Source organism: Plecotus auritus, assembly GCF_963455305.1.
Source record: "Plecotus auritus genome assembly, chromosome: 8".
Classification (NCBI taxonomy): Eukaryota; Metazoa; Chordata; class Mammalia; order Chiroptera; family Vespertilionidae; genus Plecotus; species Plecotus auritus.
This window is the reverse complement of record NC_137782.1, coordinates 31,907,580-31,930,275: the sequence shown is the minus strand read 5'-3', so window position 1 is coordinate 31,930,275 and position 22,696 is coordinate 31,907,580. Positions and strand designations below refer to the sequence as shown.

At 44.5% G+C, this 22,696-nt stretch overlaps 1 protein-coding gene across 4 annotated transcripts in view; it reads right to left on the bottom strand.

Moving 5' to 3' along the window:
• PTPN2 (protein tyrosine phosphatase non-receptor type 2) overlaps positions 1–10,178 on the bottom strand; it is a 90,990-nt gene extending 80,812 nt beyond the window's left edge. For 3 of the 4 annotated variants that reach the window (XR_013961463.1, XM_080684731.1, XM_080684730.1), the window contains exon 1: positions 9,911–10,178. Coding sequence is in view for 3 of the 4 variants with exons in the window: in XM_080684731.1 (XP_080540857.1) it covers positions 9,911–9,979 (69 nt within the window). In the remaining variant the exon portion in view is untranslated. The remainder of the gene's footprint in view (positions 1–9,910) is intronic. The other variant, XM_080684732.1, reaches the window with a different exon arrangement.
• Positions 10,179–22,696: the final 12,518 nt, after the last annotated feature.

The following is a 22,696-nucleotide window of genomic DNA, read 5'->3' as shown; positions in this document are numbered from 1 at the left end:
AAAATACTGAAAACCTATTGGAAGAAATAATGACCGAAAACTTCCCCCACCTGGTGAAAGAAATGGACTTACAAGTCCAGGAAGCCCACAGAACCCCAAACAAAAGGAACCCAAAGAGGACTACACCAAGACACATCATAATTAAAATGCCAAGAGCAAAAGACAAAGAGAGAATATTAAAAGCAGCAAGAGAAAAACAGTTAGTTACCTACAAGGGAGCACCCATACGACTGTCAGCTGACTTTTCAACAGAAACTATGCAGGCCAGACGGGAGTGGCAAGAAATTTTCAATGTGATGAATAGCAAGAACCTACAACCAAGATTACTCTACCCAGCAAAGCTATCATTCAGAATTGAAGGGCAGATAAAGAGTTTCACAGACAAGAAAAAGCTAAAGGAGTTCATCACCACCAAACCAGTATTATATGAAATGCTGAAAGGTATTCTTAAAGAAGAGGAAGAAGAAAAAAGGAAAGATAAAAATTGTGAACAACAAATACATATCTATCAACAAGTGAACCTAAAAATCAAGTGAATTAAAAACCTGAGGAACAGAATAATCTGGTGAATACAGTAGAATCGGGGGCATAGAAGGGGAGTGGACTGATAATTCTTAGGGGGAAAGGGGTATGGGGGGGTTCATGAAGAGACTGGACAAAAATCATACACCTATGGATGAGGACAGTGGGGGGTAGATAAGGGCAGAAGGTGGGGTGGGAAATGGCTGGAGGGGAGCTATGGGGGAAAAAAGGAGAAATAATTGTAATAATCTGAATAAAGATTTATTTAAAAAAAAAAAAAAAAAAAAAAAAAAAAAAAAAAGAATAGTTTAAGGGAACTTTGGGACACCATGAAACGTAACAACATCTGCAGTATAGGAGTACCAGAAGGAGAAGAAAGTGAGCAAGGGATAGAGAAACTATTTGAATAAATGACAGAAAACTTCCCTAACCTGGTGAAAGAAAAAGTTACACAAATTCAGGAAGCAGAGAGAATCACAATCAAGATAAACCCAAACAGACCCATACCAAGACACATCATAATAAAAAAGGCTAAGGTTAAAGATAAAAAGAGAATCTTAAAGGCAGCAAGGAAGAATTGGTCAGATACCTACAAGGGAGCTCCCACAAGACTGTCAGCTGATTTCTCAACAGAAACTTTGCAAACCAGAAGGCATTGAAATAAAATATTCAAAGTGATAAACAGCAGGGACTTATAACCAGATTACTCTAGCCAGCAAAGCTATCATTTAGAACATGGGGAACCTTTTTTCTGCCAAGGGCCATTTGGATATTTATAACATCATTCTTGGGCCATACAAAATTATCAACTTAAAAATTAGCCTGGTTAAAAAAAAAAAAATTAGCCTGCTATATTTGGTCAAACATTTAATTAACTCACCCCTAATGCCTTGGCAGGGCCAGACCAAATGATTTCTCGGGACTTATACAGCTGTCAGCCAGACCCCACCCCTGATTTAGAACTAAGAATAGAGCATCCCAGACAAGAAAAAGCAAAAGGAGTTCATCACCACTAAACCAGTTTTACAAGAAATGTTAAAGGGTCTTCTTTAAGAAGAGGGAAAAAAAAGATAAAATATGAACAATAAAATGGCAGTACATATGCATCAACAATTACTTTAAATGCAAATAGATTAAATGCTCCAATCAAAAGATTTATGGCCCAGCAGGCGTGGCTCAGTGGTAGAGCATCAACCTATGAACCAGAAGGTCACGTGTTCGATTCCCGGTCAGGGCACATGTCCGGGTTGCGGGCTCAATCCCCAGCGTGGGCATGCAGGAGGTAGCCAATCAATGATTCTCTCTCATCATTGATGTTTCTATCTCTCTCTCCCTCAATAAAAATATATATTAAAAAAAAAAGATTTGTGAAGGCTGGGCAGGAGCAGCTCAGCTGGCTGAGCATCATTTTCTGTGCACTTAAGGTTGCAGGTTCAATTAGGGCATGTACAGAAGGCAACCAATCAATGTTTCTCTCTCCTCTCCTCTCTCTCTCACACTTCCTCTCTAAGCATGTCCTCAGATGAGGATTAAAAAAAAATACACACACACACACACACACTAGAGGCTCAGTACACGAATTTGTGCACAGGTGGGGTCCCTCAGCATGGCTGGCAATCGGGGGCCGATTGGGGCGGGTGGGGGAGGGCTGGCCAGCCTGGTAGAGGGACCGTGGGAGGTTGGCCAGTCGCGGGAGGTTGGTTGTGAGAGCACACCGACAACCAGGGGGCAGCTCCTGTGTTAAGCATCTGCCCCCTGGTGGTCAGGGTGCATCATAGCAACTGATTGTTCAGTTGTTAGGTCACTTAGGCTTTTACACACACACACACACTAGTGGCACGTGGCACGGTGCATGGATTCGTGCACATTGAAAGGAAATTAATTAGAAGAAATATTTTTTTAAAATATATTTTATTGATATTTCACAGAGAGGAAGGGAGAGGGACAGAGAGCTAGAAACATCGATGAGAGAGAAACATCGATCAGCTGCCTCCTGCACACCCCCCACTGGGGATGTGCCCGCAACCAAGGCACATGCCCCTGACCGGAACCGAACCCGGGACCCGGGACCCCCCAGTCCGCAGGCCGACGCTCTATCCACTGAGCCAAACCGGTTTTGGCAGAAGAAATATTTTAATATCACTATTCATGTCTTGCTAATGAAGAGAAAATAGGATTCTACTGAGTCTCCTATCTACCTACTCCAGCACTTCTTTGAGGAGATGAGGCACGGGAAAACACTTCACAAACATTTGGTTAACTGTAAAATGTTTCCACCTGGCTATAAAGCAAGTCAGGTTCCTAGGCTGAAGAAACTCCAAGGATGCTAGTCACTAGGGAGAGGAAGCCAGGCATTACTACATGACATCATTACCCAGTAACCACAGCAACCGTTTCCAGGCTGGGCTGGGCTGTGAGCCACATTTTGCACCATGGGGTCTCAGCAGCGTGGGCTGCAATTTGGTGGGGTGTTGCTCTGGGGTGGTGGCGGGGCCCGTGTTCCACTTGCGGGAAGCCGAGTGTAGGTTTGCCGGCGCCAGGTCTGTAGTGCCATTTATTTTTAAATGGCCAGTGCGCGTCATGGCAGCTCCTGGTTGGACAGTTAGAGGGACACTTAGCATATTAGCCTTTTATATAAATAGATATATGGATAATAAAATAAGACTGCTACATATGCTGTCTACAAGAGACCCACTTCAAGTCAAAAGACACAGACTGCCGCCCTGACTGGTTTGGCTCAGTGGCTAGAGCGTCAGCCTGTGGACTCAAGGGTCCCAGGTTCGATTCCGGTCAAGGGCATGTACCTTGGTTGCGGGCACATACCCAGTGGGGAGTGTGCAGGAGGCAGCTGATTGATGTTTCTCTCTCATCGATGTTTCTGGCTCTCTATCCCCTCTCCCTTCCTCTCTATAAAAAAATCAATAAAAAAAAAAAAAGACACAGACTGCCTTGACCAGGTAGCTCAGCTGATTAGAGCAGCGGTCGCCAACCTTTCAGACCTCACGTACCACCAATGGTCCGCGGACCACCAGTTGGCGACCACTGAATTAGAGCATCTCCCCGATATGCCAAGGTTGTGGGTTCGATCTCCTGTCAGGGCACATACAAGAAGCAATCAATGAATGCATAAATAAGTAGAACAACAAATCAATATTTATGTATTTATTTCTTTCTCTCCTTGTTCCTCCCTCTCTTTCTCTCTTTCCCCTCCACCGCCATCCTTTTTCTCTCTAAAATCAATTTTAAAAATTAAAAAAAAAAGACACACACAGACTGAAAGTAAAAGGAGAAGAAAAGATATTTCATTAAAATAAAAACAGACAGCCCTAGCCAGTTTTGCTCAGTGGGTAGAGCATCAGCCTGCAGACTGAAGGGTCCCAGGTTTGATTCAGGTCAAGGGCACATGCCCAGGTTGCGGGCTTGATCCCCAGTAGGGGGCGTGCATGAGGCAGCCAATCAATGATTCTCTCTCATCATTGATGCTTCTCTCTCTTCTCCCTTTCTCTCTGAAATCAATAAAAATATATTAAAAAAATAAAAACAGACAAACAAAAAAACTAACATAGCAATACTATATCAGACAAAACAGACTTTAAAACAAAGGCTATATAATAACTAAAGGTATAGAAGGACCCAGCAATTCCACTTCTGGGTATTTATCCAAAGAATCTCAAAACACTAAATCGAAAAAATATATACACCCATATGTGTTCATTGCAGCACTATTTACAACAGCCAAGATATGAAAGCAATCTAAGTGCCCATCAACAGATGAATGGATAAATAAGTGGTACATATAAACAATGGAGTGACTCAGCCATAAAAAAAAGTGAAATCTTGCTATCTGCAACAAGGTGAATGGACTTAGAAGGTACTGTGCTGAGTGAAATAAGTCAGACAGAGGAAGACAAATGCCATGATTTCACTTATATATGGAATCTAAAAACAAAATAGACCAGGAACAGACTCATAGATACAGAGAACATTTTGAAGCTTGCCAGATTGGAGAGGGCTTGGAGGATTGAGTGAAAAAGTTGAAGGGATTAAGAAATGCAAATTGATAAATTTCAGAATAGTCACAGGGATGTAAAGTACAGCATAGGGACTATAGTCAACAATATTGTAGTAACTATGTATAGTATATACAATGTATATAAATGTCTAATCACTGGGTTGTACACCTGAAACTAATTTAATATTATATGTCAACTGAAATTGAAAGGTAAAAAATTATTTACACTAAAAAAACTAACAAGTAAAGCCTTTCTCATCCAGTTAGCATTGCCAAAAAAAAAAACCTTTCCTGAAACATTATCATAAATCAGCCGTGGGCAAACTAAGGCCCGCGGGCCGGATCCGGCCCATTCGGCTGTTCTATCCGGCCTGCGGAGCTGAAAGAGCAGAGGGTTCTCTTGCTCTCCCCTCCGCTCCTTTACTTTGAATTTATATTAGTTCACACAAACACTCCATCCATGCTTTTGTTCCGGCCCTCCAGTCCAGTTTAAGAACCCATTGTGGCCCTCGAGTCAAAAAGTTTGCCCACCCCTGTCATAAATAATGAGTAATCTGGTTATAAGTCCTTGCTATTTATCACTTTGCATGGCACCATAGTGCCATACAAAGCAGAAAGCCCACTCAAACACCTTTTCCCTACTCAAGGGAGAGTGGTTTGCTAAATGCAAATTGTGTACCCTAAATAACTTGCTGCTGCATTAGATCCAATGCACTGCTACAAAAGGGGAAGTCATGGAATGCTATAGAAATACTTAATGGGAGATCATATTCTGCATGGGAGGGTCATGAAGGTACTCCCTAAGGAAGTGATACTGCAGTAGGAGATAGTTAAGCAAAAGGGGAAAGGAAAGGGGGAAAAGTTTTGCTAATGCAAAGAAAACTACATTTATAAAGGCTCAAGGGGAGAACGGACATGCACATTTAAAGGGACGGAACCTAGTGGAAAAGAGAGAAGAAAGTCATATTGGGAGGTAGGACGTAGTCTTGTGAGCTACCAGGCATCCTCAAACTACAGCCCGCAGGCCACATGCGGCCCACGGAGGATATTTATCCGGCCCGCCGGGTGCCGCTGCCTGTCCTGCTTAGCAGCCGACTAGTCCCAGCCCCACAGTGCACATAGGAATTTGTTCATAGTTTTTTTTTTAAACTATAGTCCGGCCCTCCAACGGTCTGAGGGACAGTGAACTGGCCCCCTGTTTAAAAAGTTTGAGGAACCCTGTAAGACGGTTTGAATTTTACTTTACGAGCAATGGAAACCATCAAAGGTAGAGAAGTCACATAATCACGCTTTATTTTAGTCCAACCCACTGGTACAATGATCTTCCTGAAAAGTAAATGTAATATTATTAAATTGGGCTTGTTAAAGAGTGGTATACACTTGCTCACTTGTACTTCTTCCCACCTCTTCTCAACGCCCAGCATCTGACTTCTGTATTCCCTGAAAATGCTCTTTAATATATCTGTTGATCTCCTAGTCATTAATTTGATGACCTTTCAGTGTTAGTTGTCCATCTGCAGCACGTAGCCCTGCTGATCATCAACTCCCTCCATACCCTGCCACCGATTTTCTCCTATTGCTATGGCTTTTCCTCTCCAGTCTTTTTTTTGCAAGCATCTTTTTCTCTCTCTATGCTCTTATTGCTGTCTGTCAAGATTCTGTCCTTAGCTGTCAGCATTTCCAAACCCCCCCATATTTTCCCTAGGTCCGTGGTTGGCAAACTGTGGCTCGCGAGCCACATGCGGCTCTTTGGCCCCTTGAGTGTGGCTCTTCCACAAAATACCACAGCCTGGGCGAGTCTATTTTGAAGAAGTGGCATTAGAAGAAGTTTAAGTTTAAAAGATTTGGCTCTCGCCCTAACTGGTTTGGCTCAGTGGATAGAGCGTCAGCCTGTGGACTGAAGGGTCCCGGGTTCGATTCCAGTCAAGGGCATGTACCTTGGTTGCAGGCACATCCCCAGTGGGGGATGTGCAGGAGGCAGCTGATCGATGTTTCTCTCTCATTGATGTTTCTGACTCTCTATTCCTATCCCTTCCTCTCTGTAAAAAAAAAAAAAAACCAATAAAATATATTTTTTTTAAAAAATTGGCTCTCAAAAGAAATTTCAATCGTTGTACTGTTGATACTTGGTTCTGTTGACTAATGAGTTTGCCAACCACTGCCCTAGGTGAACTCACCCACATTTAGGACCTCAAACACCACTTATGTGTTCATGATTTCCAAAATCACATTTCTAGTTCAAACCTCTCCTGAACTCCAAATTTATAATGGGAACTTCAAATGGAACAGTTTCAAAACCAAATACATCTATCTCCTTACCATTTCAAATCTGTTTTTTTTTTAAATATTTTATTGATATTTTTACAGAGAGGAAGGGAGAGGGACAGAGAGCTAGAAACATCGATCAGCTGCCTCCTGCACACCTCCCACTGGGGATGTGCCCGCAACCAAGGTACATGCCCTTGACCGGAATCGAACCCGGGACCCTTCAGTCCGCAGGCCGACGCTCTATCCACTGAGCCAAACCGGCTTCGGCCCCATTTCAAATCTGTATCTCCCCTTCACTCCTACTGCCACTGCCTTAGTTCAGAAGCTCAACATTTCTCTTCAGGTTTACTCCAACAGGTTACTTCCCTGTGCTACCTGCCAACAATTAACCCCATCCAACCCACTGGTACAATGATCTTGCTGAAAAGTAAATGTAATATGACCATGTTATTTCCTGGCTTAAAATTCTTCAGTGATACCTATCAACTACCTCAAATTCCTTAGTCTGATTTACAAAAGCTTCATAGGCTCTTACTTTTGGGCACCTCAAGTTCATGCCACACATTTCACCAAGCTAAATTGTTGGTGGCTCTCTTGGCATTCTATGCTCTGTGTCTCTGCGCACCTTTCTTCCTTTTCTGAACACTAATTCTCTCCCTCTTCCTTATTCTCTTCACCTGGTTAACTTGTCCTTCAAGACTTACATAGGTAAGGCCTTCTTTCCTCCAGGAAGCTTCACCAGAACTCCCAGTGCACCCTTTGGGGGTTATTTAGCACTCTGTGCTTAACACTAGCTTTTGCACTTATTACTTTTACATTTTCATCTACTTACCTATATGCTCTTCCCCACTAGACTGTATCCTTAAGAGCAGGGACTCAGTATAACAATGAAGCTCACAAGAGAACAAATCCTGTGGTGGCTCAGTTGATTGGAGCATCCTCTCATACATCCAAAGGTAGCAGGTTCGATTCCCAGCCAGGGCACACACCCAGGTTGCAGGTTCTATCCCCATTCGGGGTGTGTACAGAAGGCAATGGATGAATGTCCCTCCCTCCCTCCCTCCCTTCCCACTCTCTCTCAAATCAATAAAACATATCCTCCTATAAGGATTAAAACACACACACACACCAGGAACTTTGTTAGTGGCATTCTCTGCTGAATCTCCAAGGCCCAGAGCAAGGGCTGGATATTCTAGAGTCCAAAGAAAACACTAAATTCTTTCTAGGCTCGCTTTCCATTACTAACATTCTTGGTTTGTGATCTACTTTTACTGTAACACCAGTATGTATGGCACGATTTCTTCTGACCAAACTAATACTATTGTTTTTCCATTAGGAAAAAATAGTAAGAGTACCAACCCAGTAACCTAAAGGACACTTAGGCAGGAGTCCATAGAAGGGCTTCCTGAACTCCTTGAAACTAAATGTGAAATTTTTAGTGCATTTTTCTGATAAGAGGGATTATAATTTTCACGGCATGTCTATACATATCAAACTGCTTAACCAAAATGTTAAGTTGAATTAACTTGTCCCATTCACCTTTCTCTTTTCAAATCTGTACTTTGATATATGACTAGCAACTTGCAGACAGCAGTCTCTGCTGAAACAAATGTAACTGGAAAAGACACAGCTGGCAGACTCTCACGGATTCCTACCAGAATTTGCATTTAAAATTTTCTATATTTGGAAAAGTCCTTTAAAGTTAGTGCCCTATCTTAACATATTCTATACCCATGTGAATTAAAATATTACACTTCCCGCTATTGTGTTCAAGAGAAAAATGCTACATTCTGAACATAATGACAAAGAAAACATTTTTTACTGTCATCTAATTAAATGGAATGGGGAAAAACCCAGGACCATCAAGATTTACAGGAAAGCTTTTTTTCTTTTACTGCACACAAAGTGAACAAACCAGTGGGAACAGCATTTAACTCACACTCAATTCAATCTTGGGAATAATATGCTAATAATTAAACAAATGAGAATAGGCAATTAGGTCATTTTAAAAGAAAATAAAGTTATATTTGAATTAAAAGGTTCTCTAGTTGAGCTAAAGAAGCTAGTCACGAGTTCAACTACATGAGTCCATTTACATGAGTTCCAGAACAGGCAAGACCATCCTATGATGCTAAGAAATCAAAATCGTGGTAGCCTATGGGGTGGAGTAGGGCCATGACAGTTCCTTCTGGGGTGATGGAAAGGTCATTTATTATTTTTTTTGAAAGGTTATTTTGACTTGAGTGTGCTTGCACAGGCGTATACATTTATGAAAGAAGCTTAACCACATACATAAGATTTTATTGTTAATGTAAAGTGTGCCTCAGTAAAGAAAACTGAAAAGAGAATGACATCCTTATCATTTACAACCAAAGCCTAGCCTCTTTCCGGGAACCTTTGTGGAGGTCGATCCACACGCTGAGGTATTGGGCTCTCTGAGAAAATTAAGACTGCTGATCGCCAGGAGCGCTCGCCACCACTACGGTACCATTTCGAGAGGCCCAGGTACCACGCACACTACCTAGGCAAGAAAATGGGTGTCACGGCCGGCCTCTGCCCGCGCGGCCACACAACACCTGGCCAGCGAAAAAGGTAACTGGGAACAGAACTAGGTAAGGGACGGCGAAGCCCAATCCGAAACCGAAGCAGCGTCAGCTCCCCGCTGTGAGCTCCCAGAGCCCGGTGGTCTCCCCTCATCCCCATCCCCCGCCCCATCCCGGCCCTTCCCACAGTTACGGCCGCCTCTCGGACCGCCCGCCCCACACCAAATCACCACCGGCCTTACGGTTACCCTCATCCCGACCCGACCCCAGGGCCGAGAAACACACCCGCGCGCGCCACAAGACGCCGCTGTAGTGCCGCCTTCTAGAATTAACTCTGCGCTTGCGCTTCCAATAAACATCCCCCGCCCTCCCCAACACACATCTCATTAAAGTCTTTTTTTCAAAAGGGAACAGAGAATCGGTCGGCGCAGGCGCAGCCCTGACGCGGCCCGCGCGCCACCACTTCCGCCCTGAGCGGGAGGCGGGGGACGCGGGAGGGAGCCGGCGGGCGCGAGCCTGGGTCCACGGAGGAGTACAGCGCCTGCTGCGCGAGCCATTGACTCACCAAGTACAGCTGCTGCCAACGATTTTGAGCATCCAACTCCTCAAACTCTCGCTCGATGGTGGTAGACATGGCCGCTGGAGCGAGCTAGCGCGAGTGGAGCTGTGCCGGCGAAGAGGCTCAGGCCCCCACAAGATCCGGGGAGAGTGCTGGCGCTGTGGCGCATGCGCGCTCCGCGCTCCGCCCCGCCCCCACGCCAAGCCGGACCGGCTGCGGGGAAAGTACCTGGAGCGTCAGACGTCAGCGCGCTGAGTATCGCGTCGCTGAGTCTGGCGACTGCGGGGCGGGACTCCTGGGACTCACAGGGGAGGCGTGGTCCTGGGGGGGTGCTAGGTGAAGAGGGGTGGAGCCAAGGGGACCCACCCAGAGGTTGCTGTCCCGGGTCCTTGGGGGTGGCCCGCACCCTGGACTCGCTCGCTAGAAATGACCCCAGGAAGGAGGTGTAGTACCGCGAGGTTCGCGTGAATGGAGCAGGCCAAGGAAGTGCCTTAACACCCCTTCGTTCTTGCTTTCCCGTTGCTTTATTTTAAACATCATCTAGATCAGTTTAGAGGTTTGTGTCCAACTTTGGAAAGAAATTCCTCAGCCCTCTTGGAGAATATTAATCAGCCCTCTGTAATGCTTCAGGGTATTATGACAAATCACTATAGCTCAAGGAGTGGCCACATCTCTTCAAATTAGGGAGAATACAGATTGTGTTATGCAATTTAAAAATTAGGGTTACCTGTAGGTAAACTCATTTGGTTATAATTTATTTTGTCTCCATAAGAAATGTCAAGTTTGCCCTGAGCGGTTTGGCTCGGTGGATAGAGCGTCGGCCTGCGGACTGAAAGGTCCCAGGTTCGATTCCGGTCAAGGGCATGTGCCTTGGTTGCGGGCGCATCCCCAGTGGGAGGTGTGCAGGAGGCAGCTGATCGATGTCTCTAACTCTCTATCCCTCTCCCTTCCTCTCTGTAAAAAAGCAATAAAATATTTTAAAAAACAAAAAGAAAAAAAAGAAATGTCAAGTTTGTTTAAAAAAATTAAGCTAAGTAAGTTTGAAAATCTAAATTGGCTTTTTAAAAAAATGTTTTTACTGATTTCAGAGAGAGAGAGAGAGAGAGAGACAGGGAGAGAGAAACATCATTGATGAGAAACATCCTGCACGCCCCACTGGGGATGCGCCCTGATTGGGAATCAAACCGGTGACCTGGTTCATAAACTGATGCTCAACCACTGAGCTACACCAGCCAGGCTAAATAGGCTTTATTAAACAATGAATTGGACATCATCCCATCTAGCAATTAGAAGGGAGGTCTGAGGGGTAGGTACAAAATGGAGGGTTTTTTTGGGGGGGGGTTAGAAAGGGAAGTGGGGCAAGGGACCTATTAACAAAGAAAAGAAAGGATTATCTTCACACCAGGACTTCTTTATCTGGAGGTAAGGAAGATGGCAAGGGTTTTTATCATGCAGATCCGCTCTTCTTTGAAAGTGGGGGTGGGGTGTTTGGAGAGGGCCCACTTGACAGATTATCTCATTGATACTGATCAGAAAAATCCCAGAAATGTTGATTATGTTTCTGGTAGAGGTTGAGACAGCAATTAGGTAAGGTATTAAATCTGGATTTGGTATTTTGGGTTTTGGCACAAGTGATACAATTTTGTTGAAATTTATTTTTCAATTACAGTTTACATTCAATATTATTTTGTTTCAGTTTCAGTTGTACAGCATAGTGATTAGACAGTCATATACTTTACAAAGAGATCCCCCACCCCCCTGATAAATCTCCTACCCACCTGACACCATACATAGTTACTCCATTATTGACTATATTCCCTATGCTGTATTTCACATCCCCATGACTATTTTGTTACTACCAATTTGTACTTCTTAATCCCTTCACCTTTTTCACCCATCCCCTCACCACCTCCTCCCATCTGGCAACCAACAACTTGTTCTCTGTTGAATTTTGTTTGATAAATTTTATTTATTTTTAAATATATTATACTGATTTTTTACAGAGAGGAAGGGAGAGGGAAAGAGTTAGAAACATCGATCAGCTGCCTCTTGCACACCTCCAACTGGGGATGTGCCCGCAACCAAGGTACATGCCCTTGACCAGAATCGAACCTGGGACCTTTCAGTCTGCAGGCCGACGCTCTATCCACTGAGCCAAACCAGTTAGGTGATAAATTTTATTTTTTAACAAGCCAAATCTCACCCTGGCGGGTAGCTCAGTTAGTTAGAGCAGTGTCCTGATATGCCAACATTGTGGGGTCTGTGGTAGGCAGTTAGACTTGAGCAGAGCAAGGATGATGGGCTAGCTACTGAAGATCATCAGGATGAAAAGCCTTAGGTGCCTAGCAAAGGACAAAATGTAGCCCTAGACAGTTTGGCTCAGTGGATAGAGCATTGGCCTGCAGACTGAAGGGTCTTGGGTTCGATTCTGGTCAAGGACACATGCCAGGGTTGCAGGCTCAGTCCCCAGTGGGAGTGTGCAGGAGGCAGCCAAACAATGATTCTCTCTCTTCATTGATGTTTCTCTCTTCCTCCCTGAAATCAATAAATATCCTCCTATCTAATAAAGAGGTAATATACTAATTAACCATCACTCCGTCACAAAGATGGCTGCACCCACAGCTGAGGCCAAGTTCCCATAAGGAGCCTTAACAAGCAATCAGCAGGAACCTGAGGCTACGCCCTCCCCCGCCCCGGTAGGGCTTGACAGGGGATCTCAGGCCACGCCCCCCACCTGGCGGGGCTTGACAGGGGACCTCAGGCCACCTTCCACATCTGGCAGGGCTTGACAGGGGACCCCAAGGTGCGCTTCCCATCCTGGTGCTGGGCTAGGGGACCTCAGGCTGCTCCCCCCACCCCAGCGCCAGGCCGGGGACCTCAGGCCACACCCCCCACCAGGTGGGGCTTGACAGGGGACTTCAGGCTGTGCCCCCCACCCGGCACCAGGCCGGGGGACCTCAGGCCACACCCCCCCGCCCCAGCACCCAGCCAGGGGACCTGAGGCTGCGCCCCCCTGCCTGGTGGGGCTTGACAGGGGACCTCAAGGTGCACCCCCAGTGCTGGGTTGGGGGAACTCAGGCCGAGCCCCCCGCCCAGGGGGTACCTGAGGCTGCATCCCCCTGCTGATGGGGCTTGACAGGGGACCTGAGGCTGTTTCCCCCTCCCAGTGCCAGGCTGGGGGACCTGAGGCTACACCCTCCCTGCCTGGTGGGGCTTGACGGGGGACCTCAGGCCATGACCCCACCCAGCGGGGCTTGACAGGGGATCTCAGGCCATGTCCCACACCTGGCGGGGCTTGACGGGGGACCTCAAGGCACACCCCCCACCCCAGTCTGGGCTAGGGGACCTCAGGCCACGCCCCCCCATCCTGGCGCTGGGCCAGGAGACCTGAGGCTACATTCCCTGCCCAGTGGGGCTTGACAAGGGTGGGACTAGCCAGGTCTGGATCTATCCCAATGAGGGGGGTGGCCGGCCGGGTCTGGGTCTCACTCGATTTTGAGGTGCATGTGGGTGGGCGGGGACTTGACTCTGAGTCCCATGGTGTGCCCCAGACTCTTGACAGGAGGAAGGTTTTCATATACATTTTACTAATTTTTTTTCATCTCTGACACTTCTATTATAGCAATATTAAATTATTTCCTCTAATTAATCCCCTTTTAATGTGCACGAATTTCGTGCACCGGGCCACTAGTGTGTGTGTGTGTGTGTGTGTGTGTGTGTGTGTGTGTGTATATATATATATATATGTATTTAAAGATAAAATAAGCCTTAGATGTTTTGGCTCAGTGTATAGAGTGTCGGCCTGAGGACTCAAGGGTCCTGGGTTTGATTCTGGTCAAGGGCACATGCCTGGGTTGCGGGCTCAGTCCCCAGTAGGGGGCGTGCAGGAGGCAGCCAGTCAATGATTCCCTCTCCTTGATGTTCCTATCTCTCTCATCCTCTTCCTTCCTCTCTGAAATCAATAAAAAAAATATATTAAAAAAAAGATAGCCCTGCCGAAACCGGTTTGGTGGATAGAGCGTCGGCCTGCAGACTGAAGGGTCCCAGGTTCGATTCCGGTCAAGGGCATGTACCTTGGTTGCGGGCACATCCCCAGTAGGAGGTGTGCAGGAGGCAGCTGATCGATGTTTCTCCCTCATCGATGTTTCTAGCTCTCTATCCCTCTCCCTTCCTCTCTGTAAAATATCAATAAAATATATTTTAAAAAATAATAAAATAAAATACTTTAAAAAAAAAGATAGCCCTGACTGGTTTGGCTCAGTGGATAGAGCGTCGGCCTGCGGACTGAAGGGTCCCAGGTTCGATTCCGGTCAAGGGCATGTACCTTGGTTGCGGGCACATCCCCAGTGGGGGGTGTGCAGGAGGCAGCTGATTGATGTTTCTCTCCCATCAATGTTTCTAACTCTCTATCCCTCTGCCTTCCTCTCTGTAAAAAATCAATAAAACATATTAAAAAAAAAAAAAAAAGATAAAATAGGACTGTCAGTTATCCCCCCAAAAAAAGACAAAATGTAGGGTGGAACCTTGCCTCCAGTGTGACCTTTCCTCCCCTAGCATATCAATGGTCATGGGGTTTGGACTTCCCCTGACCTTTCCTCCCTAGAGATAATGTTTAGACCTTAGTTGTATTTCAGCTCTAGGCCCAGAAGAGCAACAAAACCAGCCACAGCTGAACTTAGGACAAGCTACATTGAATAAGAACCCCCTGCCCTGGTGCCCACGAATCAATCAGTGGAGACCTAGATCCTGAATGGACACACTTGGAAAGTTACTGAATATTCTACTGAGATCTTCTCTTGAGACCTCACCTAAAATCTCCACCTTAAAACCCTTAGAACCTTGGATCCAGGGCCATTCCTTTCCCCTTTCTCCTTCCCACCCCCAGGCACTTTACCATTAGCTTCCTCACTCCCTAACTCCAAGGGTCCTTCCTTTATCTTCCTTTACGGCTATAACATGTTTGTTAAGCCTATTTCTTCTAGGAATTACTTTTTCTACCTCTGTGGTTAACCAAATAAATGTTCTATTATAGTTTGGGTTGGCTCTGAATTCTTTCCTAACCAGAACCCAAGTATGGAGATTGCTAAACCCAAGTCCAGTGTGACCCCACCAGTCTTAAGGAGGAAACTGGTCTTGCAAGGCGTGTCAGGCCATAAAAACTGTGAACAATGCACTGCCCTGGGGGAGCGGGGAAGGGTCATTATCGCTGGCCCCAGGACAGATCATTGGATATGGCCTGGGGACCCCCAACACCTGGGGGCCTCTAAGCCCACAAAAGGGGGCGGAACCATATCTGCAAGACAAAGACCCCAGAAGGTTATAAAACGGAAGCCCTCTGCGTGTTTCTTCACTCTGATTTGGAAATTATTCCAGGAGTCCAGTGGTGTTAATAAACGAGGTCCCTCCCTTTCTCTAGGAAGTGTGCTTGGTATTTCTTTGGTCTTCTGCAACATTCTAACACTTGGTGTCCTTCCTGAAGCCTAAAACAGTTCGATCTCCAATCAGGGCATATACAAGAATCAACCAAAGAATGCATAAATAAGTGGAATAAATCTCTCTCCCTTTCTCTCTTTCTCCCTCTCTCTCTCCCCCTTGCTTTACTAGTAAAAATCAATCAAATAATAAAAACAAGCCCAATCTCACTCCCACCACAAGACTCATTGCAGTGGTCCCTTTAGTTTTCACAATAGTTCCCTCACCTCGTTATCCTCAAAAAACATAATAAAAATTTTTTCTTAATTTTATTTATTTATTTTAGAGAAGAGAGAGAGAGGAAAGGGAGAAAGAAACATGGATTTGTTGTTCCACTTATTTATGCACTCATTGGTTGCTGCTTTTATGTGCCCTGACTGGGGATCAAACCCCCAACCTTAGCGTATTGTGATGATGCTCTAACCAACTAAGCTACCCTGCCAGGGCCAATACTTTTTTCTTTAACAAATTAAAATTTTAGGTCCTGCCTGGGTAGCTCAGTTGCTTAGAGCATTGTCTCAATATGGCAAGGTTTCGGGGTTCAACCCCCAGTCAGCACATACAAGAATTAACCAATGAATACATAAATAAGTAGAACAGCAAATCTATGCTTCTCTCGCCCTTCCTCTCTGTAAAATTAATATGTATATTTTTTAACTTAGTGCCTGAGTTGCACTAGTGTGAACCTCCTGCATGCCCCCCATCCAAGGATTGAGCCCAGAACCTGAGCATGTGCCCTGACCTGGAATCAAACCAGCAACTTCGATGCATAGGACGATATCCAACCAACTGAGCCATGCGGCCAGGGCCCACTGTGACTTTTCTAAATAAACTTTCTCTTATGGTTTGAGTCTTGGCTCTGAATTCTTTCCTATCAAGAACTCAAGTACCAAGGTTGCCTGGCAGAGGTTCATTCTGACCCCAATGGTATAATACCCAGTGCCATTCTTGCCAAGTCAAAAAGGTTATCTCTGATAATCTCTTACTGGCAGGATCCCTAATTCAAGGTCTTCTAGGTAGTTAAAGAGACAGGCAGAAGTTTCTCTTGAGCCTGAAGCTAAAATTGCTGTTAGCTTAGAAAGACTGCATACCACTGAGGCACATCTTAGGGCACTCATTCTGAACCCCCACACCACTCTCAAGGGAGCACCTAATCTTGTTAACATGTAATCTTCCTTAGGTTCCCTCTATGAATCCAAATGTATAAAAGAAACTGCAGAACTGTCATTCTCAGAGCATTTGAGATATTGCTTTCTGGCATGTCATCAATTTGGTTCAAATAAACTCATAAAAATTCTCTATAGGTTTGGATGTTTCTGACATCAACACTAGCCATATTTCAATAGCCACATGGTGGTTAATGTATGGGAGCACACACATTTCTATCATAGAAGTTCTGTAGAACAGAACTGCCTGAGAGGATTAAAATACTTGGGGGGAGCTCAGTGGATACAATACTTGGGGAGAAAACATGTCCCTCTACATGCAAAATAATAAAAACACTGATCAGAAACACACACACACACACACACACACACACACACACACAGTAAGGCAGCCCTGGCTGGGTAGCTCAGTTGTTTAGAGCATCTTTCTGATATGCTAACTGCACATACAAGAATCAACCAATGAATCCTTAAATAAGTGGTACAACAAATCAATATATATATATCTCTCTCCCTCTCTCTAAAATCAATAAATTAAAAAAATATTAAAAAGAAACAAACAGTAAGGCATATGAGAAATAGAAGAAATTGTAGTGACAGAATATTAAGCAGTCAATTAGTCTTTCTACTTAAATAGTATTGTCAGTGTTAGAAACATTCAAACCTGTAAAGAAATTTTGTAAATTTATACTTGAGCCAATTGTTAACAATTGTTGAAAAGTAAAATCTCAATGCATTGAGATAATGTTCTAGAGAATGGCAGTTTTGAATCTTATTTTATGTATTACAATCAAAAGAGAAGACTTAAGTGGGTTATATGAAATTCATTGGTGATAGATTAGGGATGAGGGAGAAAGCAAAGTGGGGAAATTTCTGGGATTGGATGAAAAGTAGAATGATACATCTTTTACATAGGTGGGTATAGGATATAGTCAACAATTAATATGATAAAAATAACAGTGAGTGGTTTTGTAGTCTCTGCTCTGGTACATTGGTTGTGCCCTGAGGAATCTAGAAAAAGGGAAGTTACCCTGACATTCCAAAGGTATATTATAACAGATACACAAGACAATAGACAGGCTTAGTTAAAGTAAAGGATGACTTTTGTCAAGGAAGATTCTAGTCTAGGACATGACTATCTGCCATAAACTGCTTTAGGTTAAAAGTTTCAAATTCAGACCACCCTTTGTGGTTACTTTAGGTCTCTGAGTTTGCAAGGCCACCACGCAGACCTTCCTGAGCTTTTCATCCACGGTATAATTTAAGAATAAAGCAAGTCCTTCAATAATGTTTCAAAGAATTTATATACTTATATACATAGCCCATGGACACGGGAATAGGGTGGTGAAGACCTAGGGGGTTAGGTAGTGTTAGGTATGATCAAATAATTGAATTGATACCTCTTCACTTAGGAACTGACCTTTAGGCCCCTTCACACCAACATTCCCTTTCCCTTAGACCAGTGGTTGGCAAACTCATTAATCAACAGAGCCAAATATCAACAGTACAACGATTGAAATTTCTTTGGAGAGCCAAATTTTTTAAACTTAAACTTCTTCTAATGCCACTTCTTCAAAATAGACTCCCTCAGGCCGTGGTATTTTGTGGAAGAGCCACACTCAAGGGGCCAAAGAGCCGAATGTGGCTCGCAAGACGCAGTTTGCCAACCATGGCCTTAAACCACATTCCACTTGCTAAGACTACATTCCACTTGCTAAGCCCATTATCCTTCCCCTCTGAACCATTCCAGGATCCGGACCTGCCCAGAGAATGATCTGCCCAGAAAAAAAGCCCGCATAGAGTCCTTTAAAATCTCTGACTCCCTGTCCTTGGGTGCTGGTGCGATTGTGGGGCTCAGCCCATCTGGTTTTCCAGATGACCTAATAAATTTATAATTCCTTACCACTTTGGCCTTGTGTGTTCCTCCTTCGGTGGCCCTAAGGAAGGGGCTCCGATGAGGGGGGTAAAAGGGAAGAAATGGGGGACATCTGTAATACTATCAACAATAAAAAATATATATATTTAAAAAGTAATGTTTTGCCAGGCCGTGGTGGCTTGGTGGTTGAGCATTGCCCTAAGAACCAGGAGGTCACAGTTTGATTCCAAGTCAGGCCACATGTCCAGGTTACAGGCTCAATCTCTAGTGTGGGGTGTACAGGAGGCAGCTGATCAATGATTCTCATCACTCATGTTTCTATCTCTCTCTCCCTCTCCCTTCCGCTATGAAATCAATAAAAAATATATATTAAAAAAAAAGGTTTGGTTTCACTTTTCAAATTGGTAATAATTTACTTTCAAAATTTACATAAAATGATGATAAAATATTAATATTTGTTCATTCCAGGTATTAGCTACCTAGGTATTTGTCTTATAATCATTTTTTCTTTTTTGGTATTAGTTATGTTTTTACTATTGTAAAACACATAACAAAATTTATCATTTTACTGTATACAATTCAGTGGGTGGGATGCAATGTTATGCAACCATCACCATTATTTTCAGGGGTTTTTTATTTTATTTTTTAAAATATATTTTATTGATTTTTTACAGAGAGGAAGGGAGAGGGATAGAGAGTCAGAAACATCGATGAAAGAGAGAGGAAAACATCGATCAGCTGCCTCCTGCACACTCCCTACTGGGGATGTCCCTGAAACCAAGGTACATGCCCTTGACTGGAATCGAACCTGGGACCCTTCAGTCCACAGGCCGACGCTCTATCCACTGAGCCAAACCGGTTAGGGCTTCAGGGTTTTTTTTAAGTCACCCTGAATGAAAACATCATACCTTAAATTATTTTTTAAAATTAACAAATTATAAGTTAATAAATCATTTTTAAAAACTAAAACTGGAACAGAGTTTTTCTTTAAGCATGTTCATAGTGAAGCAAACACAATTTTGCAATGCTCAGTAAAGTGAAGTGGACAGAGACACCACAGTGTGGCGCCCACAAACACCTTTGCCATCTGAATCACATTGACTGAAATCTGAGCTTCTGAATGAGTTCCCTCTTTTCCCCATCCCTGGCTACTCCACTCATCCTTCAGATCTCAGTTTAGACATTGTTTCTTCCAGGAATGCTTTCTTTTTTTTTTATTTAATAAATCTTTATTGTTCAGATTATTACAATTGTTCCTCTTTTTCCCCCCCCATAGCTCCCCTCCACCCGGTTCCCATCCCACTTTCTGCCCTTACCTCGCCCACCACTGTTCTCATCCATAGGTGTATGATTTTTGTCCAGTCTCTTCCCACACCTCCCACAACCCTACCCTGCCACCGAGATTTGTCAGTCCACTCCCTTTCTATGCCCCTGATTCTATTATATTCACCAGTTTATTCTGTTCATCAGATTTTTTATTCACTTGATTTTTAGATTCACTTGTTGATAGACATGTATTTGTTGTTCATAATTTTTATCTTTACCTTTTTTTTCTTCTTCCTCTTCTTAAAGAATACCTTTCAGCATTCCATATAATACTGGTTTGGCAGTGATGAACTCCTTTAGCTTTTTCTTTTCTGTAAAGCTCTTTATCTGCCCTTCAATTCTGAATGATAGCTTTGCTGGGTAGAGTAATCTTGGTTGTAGGTTCTTGCTATTCATCACTTTGAATATTTCTTGCCACTCCTGTCTGGCCTGCATAGTTTCTGTTGAGAAATCAGCTGACAATTGTATGGGTGCTCCCTTGTAGGTAATTAACTGTTTTTTCTTGCTACTTTTAATATTTTGCTCTTGGCATTTTAATTATGATGTGTCTTGGTGTGGTCCTCTTTGGATTCCTTTTGTTTGGGGTTCTGTGCACTTCCTGGACTTGTAAGTCTATTTCTTTCACCAGGTGGGGCAAGTTTTCTGTCATTATTTCTTCAAATAGGTTTTCAGTATCTTGTTCTCTCTCTTCTTCTGGCACCCCCATAATTCGGATGTTGGTACGCTTGAAGTTGTTCCAGAGGCTCCTTACACTATCTTCATATTTTTTTAAAAAATATATTTTATTGATTTTTTACAGAGAGGAAGGGAGAGGGGGATAGAGAGTTAGAAACATCGATGAGAGAGAAACAACGATCAGCTGCCTTCTGCACACCCCCTACTGGGGATGTGCCCGCAACCAAGGTACATGCCCTTGACCGGAATCGAACCTTGGACCCTTCAGTCCACAGGCTGACTCTCTATCCACTGAGCCAAACCAGTTAGGGCTATCTTCATATTTTTGGATTCTTTTTTCTTTTTGCTTTTCCGGCTGAGTGTTTTTGCTTCTTTGTATTTCAACTCTTTGACTTGATTATTGCTGTCCTCTAGTCTGCTGTTAGGTCTCTGTATAATATTTTTTATTTCAGTCAGTGTATGTTTAATTTCTAGTTGGTCCTATTTCATATCCTCAAGGGTCTCGTTAAATTTATTGGCGGTTTCTAGAAAATTCTTGAAAAACCTTATAACTGTGGTTTTGAACTCTATATCCAGTCATTTACTTTCCTCCATTTCTTTCATTTGTGATCTGTTTCTTTGTCTCCGCATTTTCGCTGCTTCCCTGAGTTGGTAGAGTAGCTTTGTGTGGTAGGTGTCCTCTAGGGCACAGTGGCTCAGCCTCCCCAGTTACCTGAGGTGGACACTCTTGGTGCACCCCTTTGTGGGCTGTGTGCACAGTCTTGTTGTAGATAAGTCTTGATTGTTTTTGGTATCACTGGGAGGAATTGACCTCCAGGCCAATTGGCTGTGAGGATCAGCTGTGTCTATGCTGGGAAAACTTCTGTGCTAGAGGCACTCTTATGAGAAAGACTTGCAAAATTGCAAAAGCCTCTGTGCTCAGCTTAGGTGGGGCGGAGTTTCAGGGCAGAGCAGACAACCTTGGCTTCCCGTCAGCCCTGCCCTATGAGTCCCCTGGGTCTCAGTGTCCCTTGGCAATCGCTGCAAGCACCTCTGAGAGAAAGCCGCCCTCGAGTTTTGCCCACTGCCAGACAGTCCAGTTTCTCCCCGAATGAGTCGGGGTTCCCAGAAACTTGCCCGGAACTGGAGTTCAGCGCAGTCAGGAGCTTCCGTCTCCCTCTTGCTTTAGAAAGCCAGCCGCACACTCAGCCTCCCGTGCATTCAGCAGTCAGTCCTCTCTGCGCGCACGCGCGTGCCTTCAGACCTTTGCCTTTTGCAGCTCCCGAGTCTCAATGTGCTTTCTCTTTTCCTGACAGTCCAGATTCCCCCCGAATAAGTCTGGTTTCCCAGCATCTCGCCCGGGGCTGGAGTTCAGTGTGGTCGGGAGCTTCCTTCTCCCTCCTGCTTTAGAAAGCCAGCCGCGCACTCAGCTGCCCGTGCACACAGCCGCCCGTCCTCTCCACGTGTGAGTCTCCGTACCTCAGCCTTTTGCAGCTCCTCTGAGTCTCAATGTGCTTTCCGCTTTTCTTCTAGTTGTAGAATTTCCACTCAGCCAGCTTTCCTGTGGTTCTGGATGGTGTCCGTTTTGTCTTTTAGTTGTAGTTTTGATACTGTTGTGTGAGGCAGCAGTTTAGGTGTCTACCTATGCCGCCATCTTGGTTTCCCATCCCAGGAATGCTTTCCTATTCCTTAAGACTGACTCATATTTCCCCCCTTTTGTTGTCAATAGTACAAGGGCTACCTCATTGCATCTATCACTTTATTATAATTTCCTGCTTGTTCCTCTCACCTCCTGGATTGTCAGCTCCTTGAGGACATGGTCTGTGTGAATTCCATCTATTTTTTTGTTGTATTTTAATTTTTTTTAATATTTCATTTATTTTTTACAGAGAGGAAGGGAGAGGGAGAGAGAGTTGGAAATATCGATGAGAGAGAAACATCAATCAGCTGCCTCCTGCGCACCCCCCACTGGGGATGTGCCCACAACCAAGGCACATGCCCCTGATAAGAATTGAACCTGGGACCCCCCAGTCCGCAGGCCAACGCTCCATCCACTGAGCCAAATCGGCTAGGGCTGTATTTTAATTTTTTAAAAATGTATTTCTATTGATTTTACCTGGGTTCCCCAAGATATGTGATCAGTGCCGGGGGCCCTGCCAGCAGGCGAGGGGATCCCAAGGGAGGTGCTGGACGCAGAGGCCACAGGGGCATAGGCCACCAAGGAGACAGAACTGAACCTCACATTACCCTGCTTGGCCCCAAAGGATGGCTGGTTAGCCAAAGATGGGTAAGATTCCT